Source organism: Triticum dicoccoides, chromosome 7A, assembly GCF_002162155.2.
Source record: "Triticum dicoccoides isolate Atlit2015 ecotype Zavitan chromosome 7A, WEW_v2.0, whole genome shotgun sequence".
NCBI classification, from domain to species: Eukaryota; Viridiplantae; Streptophyta; class Magnoliopsida; order Poales; family Poaceae; genus Triticum; species Triticum dicoccoides.
The window spans coordinates 517,577,386-517,595,752 of NC_041392.1; the positions used below are offsets into that span (position 1 = coordinate 517,577,386).

Here is an 18,367-nt window from a genome sequence, read left to right on the forward strand (position 1 = left end):
TTTTTCTTGACTGCCCGCTGGCAAAAGTACTATGGCGGACGATGCACATAGCCTTTAATATTACTCCTTCGAATTCTGTCAGCACATTATTTGAAACGTGACTTAACGGGATAGAGACCGGAATAGCGAGACACATTCGCGTAGGAGTATGTGCTTTATTGTGGGCAGTCTGGAACTGCAGAAATGATTTGGTTTTTAACAGAACAACAAATATTCATTTTTTTGCAGGTTATCTTCTGAGCCACTGCGTTGATCCGTATGTGGTCGGTACTCACTCTGACGGAGGCCAAGGAGCGTTTGGTTACTGCATCTACCCGGTGGAAGATGGTAGCACGGGATATTTTCAACCGGTTTGGATGACGGTCATGTAATAGGGTAGGCAATTAGTTTCTCTATCTTTCTTATGCCAGCCGGTTGTGGCTTTATAACTATTTTTTTATTGGCTCTCTGTGAGCTTTTCTCTACTGACTTTGAGACTTTAAGACCTTTGTTTAACCTATTTGCTTTTTAATAAAGTTGGTCCTATGCATCGTTCTGATGCAGAGACCGGGGAGCCCCGTTTCAAAAATAAATAAATATGGTTTGTATCTAGAAACTGGAAAAGCTTGCAACTACAAGTTGTTGAACGAGATATGGAAATGAGCGAAACGTACGTGTTCCTCTGCTAATAAGGTTGTTAATCTTCCCAAGACTAAGGTTAAAATAATAATAATTCTTCCAAGACTTGTAGTGTTCTCCAATACTACCTCACCAGCTCACCCAATGTACCTATAAATACCTATGCACGCACAGCACCAAAGCTACCGATACAAGAATCACCACTACTAAATAAATTAACTGGACTAGCTAATCAACAATCGGTAGCTTCTTCTCTCAGTCGAGCCAAGGCAACCATGAGCAGGAGCTCGAGCTTTGCGAAGGCCAGCAGCCACACCGTCCTCCTCCTGCTGGCTCTCGCCCTCCAGCAGCTTGAGGCAGACATGTCAATGTCGTGCTCCGGCATGCTCTCCGACCTGTCTCCGTGCCTCGGGTTCCTGCAGGGCGAGGAGGACTACCCCTCGGCCGACTGCTGCGACGGCGCGTCAAGCCTCGTGGCGGCCGCGGCCACCACGGCCGACCGGCAGGAGGCGTGCGAGTGCCTCAAGTCAGCCGCGGGAGAGGGCAGCGCCGAGGCGACTGCGGCGCGGGACTTGCCGGCCGACTGCGGCCTCTCCCTGCCGTTCACCATCTCCCCCGACGTCGACTGTTCCCAGTGAGTACTTTTTTTCAAAAAAAAAAATTTACCAAAAAAAAAATACAGCACAGAAACGCAGGTGCCGACACGCTAGCACACTCACCCATGAAGATGTGCACGTAAAATTTACCCGTATGAGCACTTTTGAGAGATTTAGACGGCTGATCTTAAAGTCGTCACATACACGTGGTAGTTGACGAACACGCCACATGATTGAAAGAATAGCGTCGGAAGTCTCAAATAAATCCTGTAACTATGCAAGACTAGAACTTAAACCTATATGGACTACACTTCAACACAATGAACCTAACCATTTAAGGTAGACTTAGTTTGCTGAATGATCCGTCCTTGACAAGTGACAATTATCTACATAGTCTTTCAAAAAAGGACGCGGTTGTTCTGATCCAAAAACACAAAGTCACTTTTTTTTTTTAATTTTGTGTGCCAAGCATTGATAAATGTTTTGACTGGCTGCAAACTTTCGTTGCCTGATGACATTTGTGCAAATTGTGGTAAAAAAACAAAATTGATGCTTCAAAATGCTTTTGAAATTACATTTTGAAGCATTGACTTTTTTTGCCATGTTCTCCACGAATGTCATCTGGTGACGAAACTTTGCAAACAATCAAAACATTTTTCAAAGTTTGGCAAGAAAAATATAAGTTTTTTACTGTTCACACAAGGTCAAATGAGCTTGGGATCAGAACAACACTTTTGTTCAAAAAAGATTTATCTATATAGAGCATAATTTAGACTCACACATGCGCATGCCTACCACCATCACTTGCATATAGTCACACAGTGCTTGTTGAGAAGAACTGAATGAATATCCGGTGCTCTTAGCAGTTAGGTGCTACCAAGATATCATGATTTAAAAATTAAATTAAATATTTTTAAATACAAGACACGTTAATACCTAAGTGTTGCGAGCATTGGATACTTCCCCGAGGACTCATCATATTTTTTTACATAGACCATTTTACTCGTGGGAAAGTTACATCAAGACGATACAACATCATAGAGTTCATAACCGGGTTCTGCACAACTAAATGCACATATAGGTTATTCATCATATATATAAAAAACTAAATGCACATATAGGTTATTCATCATATATATAAAAAACTAAATGTAAAAAAGTCCATTCCTCGTTTCCAAAGCTCGCACTATGGCTCAATGTTTCTTCAAAACGTTTATGAAAACAGAAAAAATGTTTTTTGGGGCCTTGTAGACTATGCACTCCCTTTTGAAACCTTAAAGCTTTTTTTCGCATGTATTCTTTCTCTTTTGCTATCATCCACTACTTTCTTTTTATTTTCATATTCCTTCTAGTTCACCTGATCAAATGTTATGCCTCCCCCTCCTCCCACACACACACCCCCACCCACCCAAACTTGTTTTACCCTGGGATTTAGAGTTCACCACTTTATGATACATAATCAATCAAGTGACCCCTGGAATGTCTCATCTATGTCAAAAAATAAGAATAATTTGGTGACACTTAAATTCGACTGACTTAGTTTAGAATCTTGCAAATCAAGGAATGAGATTAAAAGATACCCCTTGAGATGAAAGGGCGTTTTAGTCTTTTTATACTGGTTATATCTAATCCCTTCAGAGTTAACCCGTTATTCCGTTCTATATCTTGATTTTTCCTATCTATTTAGATCACTGGCAATCTTATTTTCCTCGTCCTTTCCTCTTCCTCCATTGTCCTATGACAGGTGATGTGGTAATCTCGAAATTCTTCATGCATGTATATGTTCTTGATACACGCGGTGTTGAGTTAATTAGGTGAAAAAACTGAAAGTGGCACAGTTTATCATGGTGTCGGTTCATACTACATTGCATCACAACCGATGCTCAATTTTGTGTGTATCTATGCCCAACATGCTCAATCAAGGGGACCAATGTCTACCCATATACGTACCCACAGGCAAAAGCCTTGGTTGTGCTCTACTCAAGTGTTCGATGGGTACCAATGAGTAGCTTAGCATACACATATATTGAAATACATGTCACTCAACAGTAATTTGATAGAAATATGAAATTTAACTCAATTTCATGACATAGTCAAAGGACTTAATGCACATGCCCACATCACACAGATAGGTCTGTGACTTCAATAGTTCAGGACATGCACAATGACAGTTGCCCACAATAGTATGGCCCCATATGTGAACTTGTCATGTCAGGTTTGGTTATACTTGTAGACACAAATTTGTGCCCATGTCCTACACATGACTAGTTGGGTAGAGTTCAAGAGTAGCCGATTGGCATAAAACGTGCCCAACACCTGTACATGAGGGTCAAGTGCCCATGGGTACCCATACCCCTAAAAAATTGTCATGTAGTTCCGAGCATAAGAAAGAAAATACCAGCACAAGAAAATTTCATGGTGAACATAATAACCTTTTCAGGATGCATGACAATGAGTGAAAGAGGAATAATTTCAAATGGGTTAACCTTCTTTTCTACATTCTTTGTTCTACAGGATTGACTGAAATAAACCGACTACCCCGATATGGCGGATCAGATAAAGGCGAGGAGAACGTACTTTGTTCTTGAGCTATGTTACAATGACAAAAATTATCATGTGTTGTAACCATTCGATCTTATTACCCAGAAAAAAGGAAGAAAAAACTAGATGGACACTTGTGTCAAACGTGTGTGCCATTGTTTAGCCTCGGTTTATTCTAATATGTAAGAGTGTTGTGTTTGTGTGCTACTATTACTGTACTTCTTTATGAACACACCTTTAAGATTAGCTTTGTGCTTTTGTTCAGGCTCACCGCCATTCTTTTGCTCTTTTTGAAAGAATCCTACATACCTAAGTAGTTGACCCCCACTACCTTTGGCTCTCTCAACATGGAGCCCTCCACCTCACCAAATGTGCTGCCTAAACAATCTATTTCTACCAGTACACAATGACGATGGCTACTCAGTGTCCACACTCCACACCCACTGGGTGAGCTGTGCGCCGACTGGGGACTATATCAATGAAGGAAATATGCCCTACAGGCAATAATAAAGTTTTTATTTTATATTTCCTTATTCATGATAAATGTTTATTATTCGTGCTAGAATTGTATTGATCGGAAACCTTAATACATGTGTTGATACATACACAAACACTATGTCCCTAGTGAGTCTCTACTTGACTAGCTCATTGATCAAAGATGGTTAAGGTTGTTGGGGAACGTAGTATTTCAAAAAAATTCCTACGATCACGCAAGATCTATCTAGGAGAAGCATAGCAACGAGCGGGGAGAGTGTGTCCATGTACCCTAGTAGACCGAAAGTGGAAGCGTTTAGTAACGCGGTTGATGCAGTTGAACGTCTTCGTGATCCAACCGATCAAGTACTGAACGCACGGCACCTCCACGATCTGCACACGTTCATCTCGGTGACGTCCCTCGTACTCTTGATCCAGTTGAGGCTGAGGGTGAGTTGCGTCAGCACAACGACGTGTTGACGGTGATGATGAAGTTACCACTAGTACAGCGAGCTCCTAAACAAACGGTTTTAACCCCTTTCTGCGACGGCATTTGGAACCGTCGCCAAGTGAGTGTGGGTGATAGGGGGGTCTTTCCCACACGAGCCAGAAACCGTCGGGGATATGCCCTCATGGCACACACGTTCGGCAAAATGAGGTCGTGTGCGACCGGCGAGCGCTCAAATACAGAAATACATATAGTAGAGCTAAAAAATACAATTATATGGCGAAATTGTTTCCGGTCGTAAGTACATCCCACACAGCCAGTCCCCCTAAACTTCTCCGTTCGTATGTACATCCCACACAGTCGCTCCAAGGAAAACGTTTCCGTTCACAGGTACATCACACACAATTTTTCCCGTTAAATCGCTGGCGTTACTAAATATATCACACACGGTCCATGGAAGAAACTATGTGGCAAAGGCTGTCCATCACACATAGTTTTCATGTGGTAAACGTCTGCGCAAGGTGGCCTAACGCAAACAGTTTTTAAGAGAAAGTCGTGTGTGATTGTTCATTGATCCAACACGGTTTATTCCTGGAAACTGTGTGCGTTGCCTGAGGTCATCGCCCACGGTATTTTTTCAACAACCGTTTGCAGTAGCAAAACCCAATTAGCGGGCTAATTATCCGATTATTCATAATCCATTTATTAATCTAATTGACTGGTCATATTAAGCACACAATATATTTCATTTTCATAATCGAAATACATCAGAGTACAACATCAGATAGCTTCAGCACTCAGCTACCCCATTACACAACTACACCAGGACCAAGTTTCACGTGGAACATCTATAAACTTTCGAAATTACCATCATAGACGGTACATAGACAAATGTATATTATCTGGAAAACTGCTGAAGCAGAAGGCGAATGTTGAGCCTTCATTGATGTTGAAGGTCTTTGTAACTTTAGGTCAGTGCCTGTGGATGATTGACCATCCATCCTTCATCCTCTTCAAGAATATTTCAATATTGAACCATGTGTGTTGTATGAATACCTTCCCCTCCTCTTGACCATACATGTGGTTTAAGAGGTAATCATAAGTGAACCGTCTTGGAAAGGCCTGAAAACAAGGATGTGCATAAATATCTTCTCTATATTGGAAATGGGGCAAAAGAATAAAAAAGGCAAGGTATAATAGTTAGTACCATCCTATAGTGAACTGATGGCTTCTTCATTGTGCAGACAAAGATCTTGTTATTTTTTGTCGCTAATTTCTTTATCCTAACAATCTTTCCGAGTTTCTTGACTTGACTGATATTCATGGACAACTCATTTCCCCATATGCAAAAAGGGTCGAACAGTGGGTCAAAACCTCTGACAGCAGGACCTACATATGCAAGACCAAATTGTTAAAAACCTAAATATTAGAATGGTTCCTGCAATTGCATAATAATATGCTATTAGACAATGGACCATGCACGTGCTAACCTCGATTGTAAACCTCAGTGCTTCCCATTGTTTACCTACAACACATATAAGGTAGTTAGTCATCAGGTTAAGTAAGGGTTCGCATGCTATCAGTAAAATATTTTGATGAAAAATAATCACATTGCAGATTCATCAGATTAACTGAAGCCACACGGAAAACCCATTTATCCAAACCAAGTATGATTAAGAACTAGGAAATATAGCACTTGTATATGTTTCTCATGTATTAGGTGCAGCCAAATTCGATTTATTCCTCACATACAGAACAATACAAAATTCTCCCCACAACAATTGGACATCGCATTGCAGAATTGAACCAAGCAGTTAACTAAACACCACAACAAATGAACTAAACATTAACTGAGCACCACATTGCACAATATAACATACTCCTAATAGAAGATCACACAGTTAACCAAACAGTTAACTACAACCAATTGTAGCAATTGTATTTGTTTCTTATGTATTTACTACAGCCAAATTCAATTTATTCCTCACATGGTATACAATAACAGAATGCACCCACAATTTTGTAAAGATAAATTTAATTTATTTCTCACATGGATGACAATACAAAATTGCAGCCTGAAGAATTGAACATCACATTTGCAGAATTGAACCAAAAAATTAACTGAAGACGACAACTGATTAACAAAATAGTTAATAAGTGAGCACCACACTGCACGACATATAGAACATATACACTAGAGCAACAGATTGCATGGTAAAATTAAATAGCACAATTCATTAGAATTTGTGAAGGAAAGGCAGGAGAAGCACACGCAACGGGTAAACCGAGCATGCTTAACCGGCGTAGCTAGCCAATGGCAAGGTGCTCCTTCAAGATCTAGGGGTCGGCATGAATGGCAGCCATTGTGACCTCATCCACGCGTGTGGCCGCTATTTGCTTCCCCACTGCCAAATGATCCTTGAGGTCCTGGCTATACTGCGTGCACCATGTCTTAGGCCGACGCTTATTTGGTGGAGGGGTCGGTGATTTGTGTGGAAGGTGTCACGCTCGCGCCGGTGGTGGGGGCATGTGGGATGTGGAAGGAGGAGGAGGATGGGGGTTAGGTGTGGATTACCTGCCTGGATAGGCGAGGCCGAGGATCGTGAAGGAGGGTCCCGGTGAGGAGGCGGCGACACTGCAATCAAGGAGTGAAGGTTTCAACTTGGAAAGGAAGGCGAAAAGAAGGGAAATGTGTCTTTTGGTAAGGGGAGGGGGCGAGGAGGTAGATATTTACGCGGAAGCCGGAAATTTAGAATCGCTTCAGCCAAAAAACTGGCGCGCAAAGTGTCATCAGACACGATCCCTTATTCAGACACGATACGAAGATATTTTTTGCTGCGTCTCACACGAGCGGTTATAATAAACTGTGTGGGATCTACTTGATTTTTCGTCTTGATTTGAATTACATAATGGGGTCACAGTGGCCATGGACAGTGTTTGAATTGCCAGACCTTTTATCTGTAGTGATCATAAAAGAATTGGAATTATTCATGGTTCGTTTGGACATTTCTATGCATTAAGTGAGTTTTCAATGCATTTATGTGCATAATTCAAATTTGAACTACATGCACATGCTCCAGTGCATATAAATTCTTTGAAAAATCAAATCTTTGTCCTTGGGTGCATGCTTAGGTCCCATGCAAGAAATGGGAATGAATTTCAAGCACCATGGCACCGTTGATTGCCGGCAAAACATTGAGATGCCTGGTTTTTAAATTCTAGTAAATCCAAAACTCGTCTGAAATTCATGAAACTTGGCATGCTACCATGGAGCGGCATCAACATGTCATGGTAATATTTTTGTCCCATTTGGGGCAGGTTTGGGTATATGATTCTCACAAACCGGAGCTTCTCACAATAAGCATGATGGTTTCGGTAGGGAACATCCCACCTTTGGGAACGAAACGATATCCATTGCCTCTTATTGCTTTCAATTTTTTTTCTCGTGTCAACATAGAACAACAGGAGTGTTGTGTGATTTTTTGTGACTTTTGGGGGTTCGTTTGGACATTTTTATGCATTAAGTGAGTTTTCAATGCATTTATGTGCATAATTCAAATTTGAACTACATGCACATGCTCCAGTGCATATAAATTGGTTGAAAAATCAAATCTGTGTCCTTGGGTGCATGCTTAGGTCCCATGCAAGAAATGGGAATGAATTTCAAACACCATGACACCGTTCATTGCCGGCTAAACATTGAGATGCCTGGTTTTTAAATTCTAGTAAATCCAAAACTCGTCTGAAGTTCATGAAACTTGGTATGCTATCATGGAGCGGCATCAACATACCGTGGTACAAATTTTGTCCCATTTGGGGTAGGCTTGGGTATATGCTTCTCACAAACCGGAGCTTTTCACAACAAGCATGATGGTTTTCGGTAGGGAACGTCCCACCTTTGGGAACGAAATGATATCCATTGCCTCTTATTGCTTTCAAATTTTTTTCTCATGTCAACATAGAACAATAGGAGTGTGTGAATTTTTGTGATTTTTCGGGGTTCGTTTGGACATTCTTATGCATCAAGTGAGTTTTCAATGCATTTATGTGCATAATTCAAATTTCAACTACATGCACATGCTCCAGTGCATATAAATTGGTTGAAAAATCAAATCTGTGTCCTTGGGTGCATGCTTAGGTCCCATGCAAGAAATGGGAATGAATTTCAAACACCAGGGCACTGTTCATTGCCGGCTAAACATTGAGATGCCTGGTTTTTAAATTCTAGTAAATACAAAACTCGTCTGAAGTTCATGAAACTTGGTATGCTATCATGGAGCGGCATCAACATGCCGTGGTACAAATTTTGTCCCATTTGGGGCAGGTTTGGGTATATGCTTCTCACAAACCGGAGCTTTTCACAATAAGCATGATGGTTTTCGGTAGGGAACGTCCCACCTTTGGGGACGAAACGATATCCATTGCCTCTTATTGCTTTCAATTTTTTTTCTCGTGTCAACATAGAACAACAGGAGTGTGTGTGAATTTTTGTGATTTTTCGGGGTTCGTTTGGACATTTTTATGCATTAACTGAGTTTTCAATGCATTTATGTGCATAATTCAAATTTGAACTACATGCACATGCTCCAGTGCATATAAATTGGTTGAAAAATCAAAACTGTGTCCTTGGGTGCATGCTTAGGTCCCATGCAAGAAATGGGAATGAATTTCAAACACCAGGGCACCGTTGATTGCCGACAAAACATTGAGATGCATGGTTTTTAAATTCTAGTAAATCCAAAACTCGTCTGAAATTAATGAAACTTGGCATGCTATCATTGAGCAGCATCAACATGCCGTGGTACAAATTTTGTCCCATTTGGGGAAGGTTTGGGTATATGCTTCTCAAAATCGGAGCTTCTCACAACAAGCATGATGGTTTTCGGTAGGGAACGTCCCACCTTTGGGGACGAAACAATATCCATTGTGTTGGGGATATTACTACTGGACGTAAACTAGTCAGGAGTAGCCGGATTAGCTTTATGAAGATTAAGAAGCCCATGAAGATGTAAGAATGATGGCGCTCTACGAAGGCCCAAGGCCCAGAGGTGAGTTAAGGCCTGTAGATGTAAACCGACTTAATTGTATAACTTGCTTTGTAAGATAGGAAGTGTAGAGACCAACCTAGACACGTTTATGATCCGGCTTCGGGACTCTGTAAACCGGCGGGCGTCGACCTGTGTATATAAAGGGATGACCCGGCAACGGTTGAGGGACAAGAGACAACAACTCGAGAGCCAGACAAAGCGGATTCGCTCCCTGGCCTTCGAGACCCTAGCAATACCAATCACAACTAGAGGTAGGCTTTTACCTTCATCGAAGGGGCCGAACTAGTATAAACTCCCTGTGTCCCCTTATCCGGTTTAACCCCTTTAAGCTAACCTGTTGCGATGGCTCCACGACTAAGTCCTTACACAAGGACATCTGCCGTGACAAACCCACGACAGTTGGCGCCCACCGTGGGGCTATCGCATGATGGTTTTGAGTTCTTGAAGGGAAGCTTTGATGGACTCAAGGGATAAGCTGTGGGCAGGATGACGAAGAGTCGTCGTGGCAAGCTCTACATCGACAACGCAGGATGGGGTCCCGAGGCCGATTCAATCGAATACGGATACTGGGTCCCCTTTGGTGGGATTCACGTCTTAGTTGGCAAGATTGGCGAACCGGCCCCTGAGCCGGACATCTGCACCAACATCATCGAGACGCCTCAGCGTGCAAGCCCTTCGCCGGTTCAGCCTGTGGCGAAGCATGTTTTCGTAGGCGTCATCCATGGAGCAGAGTACGAGGACGGACCGGCATCCGATGGAGAAACCGTTGTCTGTTCCGACGACTAGTCTTCTGGAGAGACCGAATCGCTCTATCAGTTGCAGGACGGTCGGATTAGTGGAGGATCCGAGGGCAATAGTAATCTGGATTCCCCTGATCTGCCAAACCGGGCCGCTATCTTCATGGCCGGTACACAGTCGGCGCCTCATTCATCAGCTGCCGCAACAATACTCTCCGGTTCAACAACGGCCACGCCGGCGGGGGCAGGAAGCTCTGCATCGCCTCCGGCTCAAGTCCTGTCTGACATGTTCGACGCTTTGGCAACATTGATGGCCGCGGAGGTGGATGCAGTAGCCCGGGAACAGCACAACGCGGAGATTGCAAAGGTTAAGGATCAGATAGCCCAGGCTAAAGCGAACCTAGCGGCAGAGAGCGCCAGGATGGCTACAGAATGGGCCGATTTGGAAGCTCGGGCCTACCGGATTAGGCTGGATCAGAATGCTTCTGAAGAAGTCATGAGAAGAAGGTACCGATCGCATCTCCCATCGGGTTATGAGCCACGAAATCTCTTCAATACGCCAGGAGTAGGAACTAGTAACCAACCAATATTAAACCGGACGAAGGCACCAGAGACAGGAGCGCCGGTTCAGCCACGCACGATGGACCCGCCTCGTCAGAATAACATTGTGCCACAATATGTTCCAACACCCCCCGGGCATTACTCCAACCCGTTGGACAACATTGTGGCCGCCGCTTCACGATTAGCAGCCCTCCCGACCGATGGCGAGTCAACAGTTGCGGTTGAAGCACGACGGGCCAGAGATCTCCTTCAAACGGCTCTAAATCAGCAGCAAGCATATTCGCACAGCCGTGAGAGGATTCATTCCACCCCGTGTCCAAGCGGAGCTACAGCAGGCATGTTGAGGATGAACCGGCCGTGTCAAGCAGTGCACGTCGCCATAACTCGCCGTGAGGACACAACCCGGCAGGGGGCAGTGCCAATGCGCAGGATGTGGTGGATCATGGTCGCGCACGTCGGGAGGCTGAGTTAGCGGCCCTGCACGAAGCTCGTCAACCTACTCCGGTTCACCCCACCGCTTCAGTCGAACCAGGGGTAGTATTCAGTTCCTTAGGGGTGCCGTGCCTTACCCCCGCTTTGCGTAATGTGAGACTGCCCAAGGATTTCAAAGGATCTCGTAAGGTACCCAATTATACCGCCGATCTGCAACCAGAGGCGTGGGTTGAAAGTTACGAGATGGCAATGGAGATGTTGGATGTGGATGAAGCAGTATGTGCTAAATACTTCACCATGATGTTGGAAGGAACAACTTGTACTTGGTTGAAGAGCTTACCAACTAATTCGGTCGGATCATGGGCCGAATTGAAGCGCCGGTTTATCCAGAACTTCAAAGATACTTGTAAGCAACCCATGTCAATTGTGGATCTGTCCGCTTGTGCCCAAGAGGAGGGGGGGTCCACGACCCATTGGGTAAAGCGGGTCTCAGCAATTTTGCATTCATCGGATCGTATCAATGCAGATACCGTAGTGTTAACATTGGAGGGCAATTGCCGTTTTTTGCCGCTCAAACAGAAGTTAGGAAGGCTCAAACGTCACTGCAATGATATGTCGGCGCTTATGACCGCTTTGGTTAAATACGCCGATTCGGATACTACTAAAGACCCAGACTCAGAGGAGGACAAACCGGGGAAACGGAAAAAGAACGGCAACACCAAGGGGCAGCAGCATAATCCGGCCAGCCATGGCAACAATGGTAAGCGCAAGGCCGACAACAGTTTGGACTTTGTGGCTAACACCAATGCACAGGAGAATGGTCAGCGCCGTAAGGGTAAGCAGCCCCAGAGAGGCGGCGGTTCAGGCCCCAATTTGGAGCACCTGTTAAATCAACCCTGTCCAAAGCATGGATCCAAGGAGAAGCCAACATCGCATCTTTGGAAGGATTGCTACATCATGCGAGATTTTAAGAACTCCAATATGTTTCAGTATGACAATGGCCCGCCCGGCGGTTCATGAGGTGGTTTCCACGGGCCGGGTTACGGAGGTGGCAGTTCCGGTTCAGGATTTCAGGGCAATCAAACCGAATACAATAATCAAGGGAACAGGGCAACCAGGAAGGTTACAACCATCAGGGGAGCCAGCAGCAGCAGCAACATTCGGGTTATCAGAGCAATCCTAAGCAGTTAAATAGTGGGCAGTACCATGTCTTCACCACTAGCTTGTGTAAGCGTGATCAGAAGCTTCACAAGAGGGCAGTAAACTCTGTTGAACCATCGGTGCCTCAGTATTTGCGCTGGTCTGAGCAACCCATTTTGTGGAGTAGAGAGGATCACCCCCCGGGTTGACAATCCGGGTCATCTGGCTTTAGTGGTGGCCCCTCAAGTTGGGGGATACAAGTTCACTAAGGTACTCATGGATGGGGGAAGTAGTATGAACATTCTATATTATGATACATTCCGCCGTATGGGGTTGACAGATAAGAATCTTAAACCGTCAAACACTGTTTTTCATGGTGTGGTGCCTGGTAAGTCTGCATATCCAGTGGGCAAGATAGCCTTAGAGGTGGCTTTTGGAGATGATCATGATTCAAGATCAGAAACATTGACTTTTGAGGTGGTGAAAATCAAAATTCTGTATCACGCTTTGTTTGGGCGGCCGGCTTACGCTAAGTTCATGGCAAGGCCGTGTTATGTTTATCTGCAGCTTAAAATGCCAGGTCATAAGGGGACTATCACAGTACATGGGAGCAGGAAGATCGCTTTGGAATGTGAGGAAGGTGATGCGGCTTATGCTGAGTCGGTTTGCGCCACGGAGGAGCTGAAGATTTATAAAGACCAAGTTGATCCGGCAGGTATGACTTCTTTGAAAAAGCCAACTATGGAACACGATCCGGCATTGGAGTTTAAATCGGCCACAGATACTAAGTTGGTTGACTTTGTTGCTGGCGATTCATCAAAACAGTTCAGTATCAGCGCTAACCTGGATCCCAAATAGGAAAGCGCGCTCATCGAGTTCATCCACAAGAACCGGGACATATTTGCATGGAAACCTTCTGACATGCCAGGTGTACCGAGGGAACTCGCTGAGCACACGCTTAACATTGATCCTAAGTTTAAACCGGTCCGGCAGTTTCTCCGCCGCTTCAATGAACAAAGGCGCAAGGCTATTGGTGAAGAGGTAGCTCGGTTGTTGGCCGTAGGGTTTATCGTAGAGGTCTTTCACCCAGAGTGGTTGGCTAATCCGGTGCTGGTTCTTAAGAAAAACGACACTTGGCGTATGTGTGTAGATTACATAGACTTGAACAAGGCTTGTCCTACAGACCCCTTTGCCCTCCCTCGTATTGATCAGATCATTGATGCTATGGCAGGTTGTGACTGTTTGTGTTTTCTGGATGCTTACTCTGGTTATCATCATATCAAAATGGCAGTTAAGGACCAAGAGAAGACAACTTTCATCACTCCCTTTGGAGCCTTCTGCTATGTCTCCATGCCCTTTGGGCTTAAGAGTGCCCAGGCGACTTATCAACGCTGTGTTCAGAATTGTCTTCATAAGCAAATTGGGCGTAATGTTCATGCATATGTGGATGATATTGTGATCAAATCCAGAAAGGAGGAAACATTGATAGATGATTTGAGAGAAACCTTTGACAACCTCCGGGTTTACAAGATGATGCTCAATCCGGAAAAGTGTGTCTTTGGTGTCCCGGCAGGCAAACTCTTGGGATTTCTGGTATTGAACAGAGGTATTGAGGCTAATCCAGAAAAAAATCTCAGCAATCACATCTTTGGCTAAACCGACATGTATCAATGACATTCAACGATTGGCCGGCCGGATTGCGGCTTTGAGCCGGTTTATCAGTCATCTTGGGGAGAAAGCTATTCCTTTATATCAGATGCTGAAGAAAACAGATGATTTTGTCTGGAGTGAGGCGGCTGATAAAGCGTTTGAGGATCTGAAGAGGCAGCTAGTTGAACCGCCTGTGCTTGCAGCCCCGATCGATAAAGAGCCATTATTGCTATATGTGGCTGCTAATGCCCGAGCTATTAGCGTGGCTATTGTGGTGGAGCGTAAGGAAGTTGGAAAGGAGTATCCGGTTCAACGGCCGGTTTATTATATCAGTGAGGTGCTCATTGAATCAAAGCAGAGGAATCCACATTGGCAGAAGCTGGTATATGGAGTGTTTATGGCAAGCCGGAAGCTTAAACATTATTTCCAGGGCCATCCTATCACAGTGGTCAGTTCAGCCCCTCTGGGAGATATTATTCAAAACAGAGAAGCAGCTGGCTGGATTGCCAAGTGGGCTATTGAGCTTGGACCTCACGGGCTCAAATATATACCTCGCACAATGATCAAATCCCAAGCACTCGTGGACTTCATCAATGATTGGACAGAGTTGCAGGCACCAGAGGAAAAGCCAGATAATACGTACTGGACTATTCACTTTGATGGATCCAGACAGTTGGAGGGCTTGGGGGCTGGAGTCATACTAACTTCCCCAAGAGGTGACAAGTTTTGTTATGTCCTCCGTTTAATGTTCCCTTGTACTAACAATGCAGCTGAGTATGAGGCCTTGCTCCATGGTCTTTGGATGGCTAAGGAGATGAACTTAAGCCGGGTCAAGTGCTTTGGGGATTCAGATCTGGTGGCTCAATAGGTGTCTGGTACTTGGGATTCTAAAGACCCCCTCATGGCTGCATATCAGCGAGAGGTGGACACAGTGGCTGGTCACTTCAAGGGTTATCAGGTGGACCATATAGACCGGCGCAAGAACGAAGCGGCGAACGCTTTAAGTCGCCTTGGTTCTCAGCATAAATCGGTTCCACCAAATGTCTTTCTTGACGTGTTGCATAATCCGTCGGTCAAGGTACCAACAGAGGAAGAGTTGGCTATTCCTGATCCGGAGGCTCAATTGGTGGCAGCCTTGCATGTCATACCGGATTGGACAATCCCATGTCTGGCTTACATGAACCGGGGCGAATTACCAGAGGATGAAACCTCGGCCCGACAGATAATCCGGCGGTCCAAGTCCATGACCATAATAAACGGGGAGTTACATCATTACAGCGTCTCAGGAGCAATTCAACGTTGTGTTTCTCCTCAAGAGGGTTGTGAGATTTTGCAAGAAATCCATGAAGGGGATTGTGGTCACCACCCCGGTTCAAAGTCTTTGGTTGCTAAAGCTTTTCACCACGGTTTTTATTGGTTAACAGCACATGCTGATGCGGAGGATTTAGTCAAGAGATGTGATGGTTGTCAAAAATTTGCACGTCGTGCTCACATTCCGGCTCAGGAGTTGAGGATGATTCCAATAACTTGGCCGTTTGCGACTTGGGGGCTTGATATGGTCGGACCCTTCAAGCGATCCAAGGACAAAAAGACCCACTTGTTAGTGGAAGTTGATAAATTCACCAAATGGGTGGAAGCAGAGCCAGTCAGTAAGTGTGATGCGGCCACGGCGGTTCAATTCATCAAGAAGGTGATATTCCGGTTTGGCTTTCCACACAATATTACAACTGATAATGGTACTAATCTGTCAAAGGGAGAGATGGAGGAATTTTGCCAACGTGAGCACATCCGGCTTGATATAGAATCGGTGGATCACCCCCAGTCTAATGGTCAAGCGGAGAGGGAAAATCAAGAAATTTTACGAGGTATCAAACCCCGGCTTATGGTTCCTTTGAAACGGACACCGGGTTATTGGGTTGAGGAGTTACCTTCTGTGTTATGGAGCATCAGCACCACACCCAACAGGTCTACGGGTTACACACCTTTCTTCATGGTTTATGGAGCGGAGGCAGTTCTTCCTAGTGACATCCGTCACGACTCACCCCGTGTGACAGCTTATGTTGAAACTGATAATGAGAAGGCACGTCAGGATTCCCTGGACCTGTTAGATGAAGAGCATGATCTTGCAGCAGCATGTTCGGTGATTTATCAACAAGATCTCCGACGTTATCACAGCCGTCGAGTTAAGACCAGAACCTTTCAAGAGGGCGATTTGGTACTCCGGCTCATCCAGGATCAGACTGATATGCACAAGTTATCCCCACCTTGGGAAGGACCTTTTGTGGTTAGCAAGAATCTGCACAACGGGTCATACTACCTCATTGATGTTCGAGAGCACAAAGACTCACGTAAATCCGAGGAGGAGACCAAGCGGTCGTGGAATATAGCTCTTCTTCGGCCTTACTATACTTGAGCGACAGGCTCTTCATATGTACATATTTATGACAATGTATATATTATATAATAAACCGAAGCCTCGAACAAAGCGGGATCTCTGTTCTTTTTACATCATGTGTGTGCTTACAAGAATTTCTACTGATAAATCGGAGTTTTGATTAAACCGGTCTCTGCAGCCGCACACAATCACTAGGGGGCTTGGTCATATCTGAACCATAGCTACACCTCTTGTTTGGTTTAAACACCACAAAGGAATTTCACTAGGGGGCTTGGTTGTTATCACACCATAGCTACACCTCTTGATGGGCTTTAAAGCCACAAAGGAAATTATGTGGAGCCAAAGAGAGTGTTGCACAAAGCACAAACTCAAACATGGGCACACGCTGAGCACATCTCACAAAGTTGCTTGGGGGCTCTTTGTACAAAGCAACAAAGAGTTCGAAAGGACCCTTGTAATTGGCTATCAAGCCAAGGCTTGGAAGCCTGGTGTATTCGCCTAAAACCCCGGGTTAACCTGCCTTCATCAAGTAAGCCACTCCTGTCCAGGTAATCCTGGTATGACCCGCCGAACGTTTGACAAGTCAATCTTCTACAGACCCTGAACTTATCAAAGTTAAAACGACGATTGGTTAATTGGAGGCCCATCTTAAAAGGCTTTGTTAAACGGTTTAACTCAGAGGCCTGGCAGCCCATGAAAAGCCTCGATTTGGAGCCTGGCAGCTCGTAAAAAGCCTCACATATTTCTTTTTTGAGTCTTATTTGCTGAGTATTTCGCCTTTATTGGGGTTCATAATATGTTCTGATAAACCGGTGTTCTTGGCCCGGCTTGACTTTCAATTACAAGTTGGGAGTACATGATCAGTTACAAACCGGCGTACCTTACCCCGGTCTGGTTTGACTAAATCGCCAGTACTATAAAGAAAACCCAGTGGTTATTATATCCCGGTACGGTTTATTATCATAATCCGGCAAAATAAGAACAGCATTATCAACGCTCCGGATTGGTGTAGACACCTTTACCATACAAGCAGTTGGTCAACCAACGAGTTATGTTGCACATATTACTTTTTATACAAAAACTTTGATTATTCATCGAAGTGTTGTATTTTTATTGGGCATCATGACCCGTCCAGTGGGAAACCGCTAGGATACTTTCAAGTTCTTGTATCCAGGAACACAACTCATCATGGGCTATGCATAATAGATCCCAAAAAGTGGAACAAGTTTTCATGAAGTATCAAAAAACATGCTCGATGGCATGACAGATAAAGGAGTTTTTACTATCCTATTACAAGAAGCTTCAAAGCGGCTTCAAGTGCATAATTGTTTTTAAGTATTGGCACACAATAGCTGGTAAACCGGCCGCCGGTTTAAGACACTTCGTCTGGACGGTTTGACGGTTGAGGGTCAGTTGGTGCGATCACTTCTTCTTCATCCCTCCCAGACGCTGGAAATCAACCGTCGACCAATCGGTTCTAGTTAAAACTTGAAATACGGCTTCTTCATGGATAAGGCTAGAGGGGTTAATGTCAGGAGCGTAGGTATGCTTACGGATTGGAGGCACAAGTTCTTCAACTTCATGGATTTCGGTAGGCTGTCTCTTCCCTTCAGCGTCATAAGCCGGTTGGAAATGAGACAAGTCTGTGTCCTCTGCCAGTTTGCTGGCTATTGGCCGCATTTCTTTGGTCAGCCTTCGGAGGTCATCATTGTCGAACCATCCTCCTT

The 18,367-nt window shown here is 44.6% G+C and overlaps 1 protein-coding gene across 1 annotated transcript; it reads left to right on the forward strand.

Annotated features, from left to right (window-relative positions):
- The first annotated feature begins 817 nt into the window (after nt 1-817).
- LOC119327882 (non-specific lipid-transfer protein 4.1-like) lies at nt 818-4,019 on the forward strand. The gene is made up of 2 exons (XM_037600954.1): nt 818-1,252; nt 3,729-4,019. Exons 1-2 carry the CDS (start codon nt 894-896, stop codon nt 3,736-3,738), a joined length of 369 nt encoding a protein of 122 aa, XP_037456851.1. The 5' UTR covers nt 818-893; the 3' UTR covers nt 3,739-4,019.
- Nucleotides 4,020-18,367: the final 14,348 nt, after the last annotated feature.

What these genes read in the sequence shown, in the direction of transcription:
- LOC119327882 (XM_037600954.1), top strand. Translation starts at nt 894, where the DNA reads ATGAGCAGGAGCTCGAGCTTTGCGAAGGCCAGCAGCCACACCGTCCTC.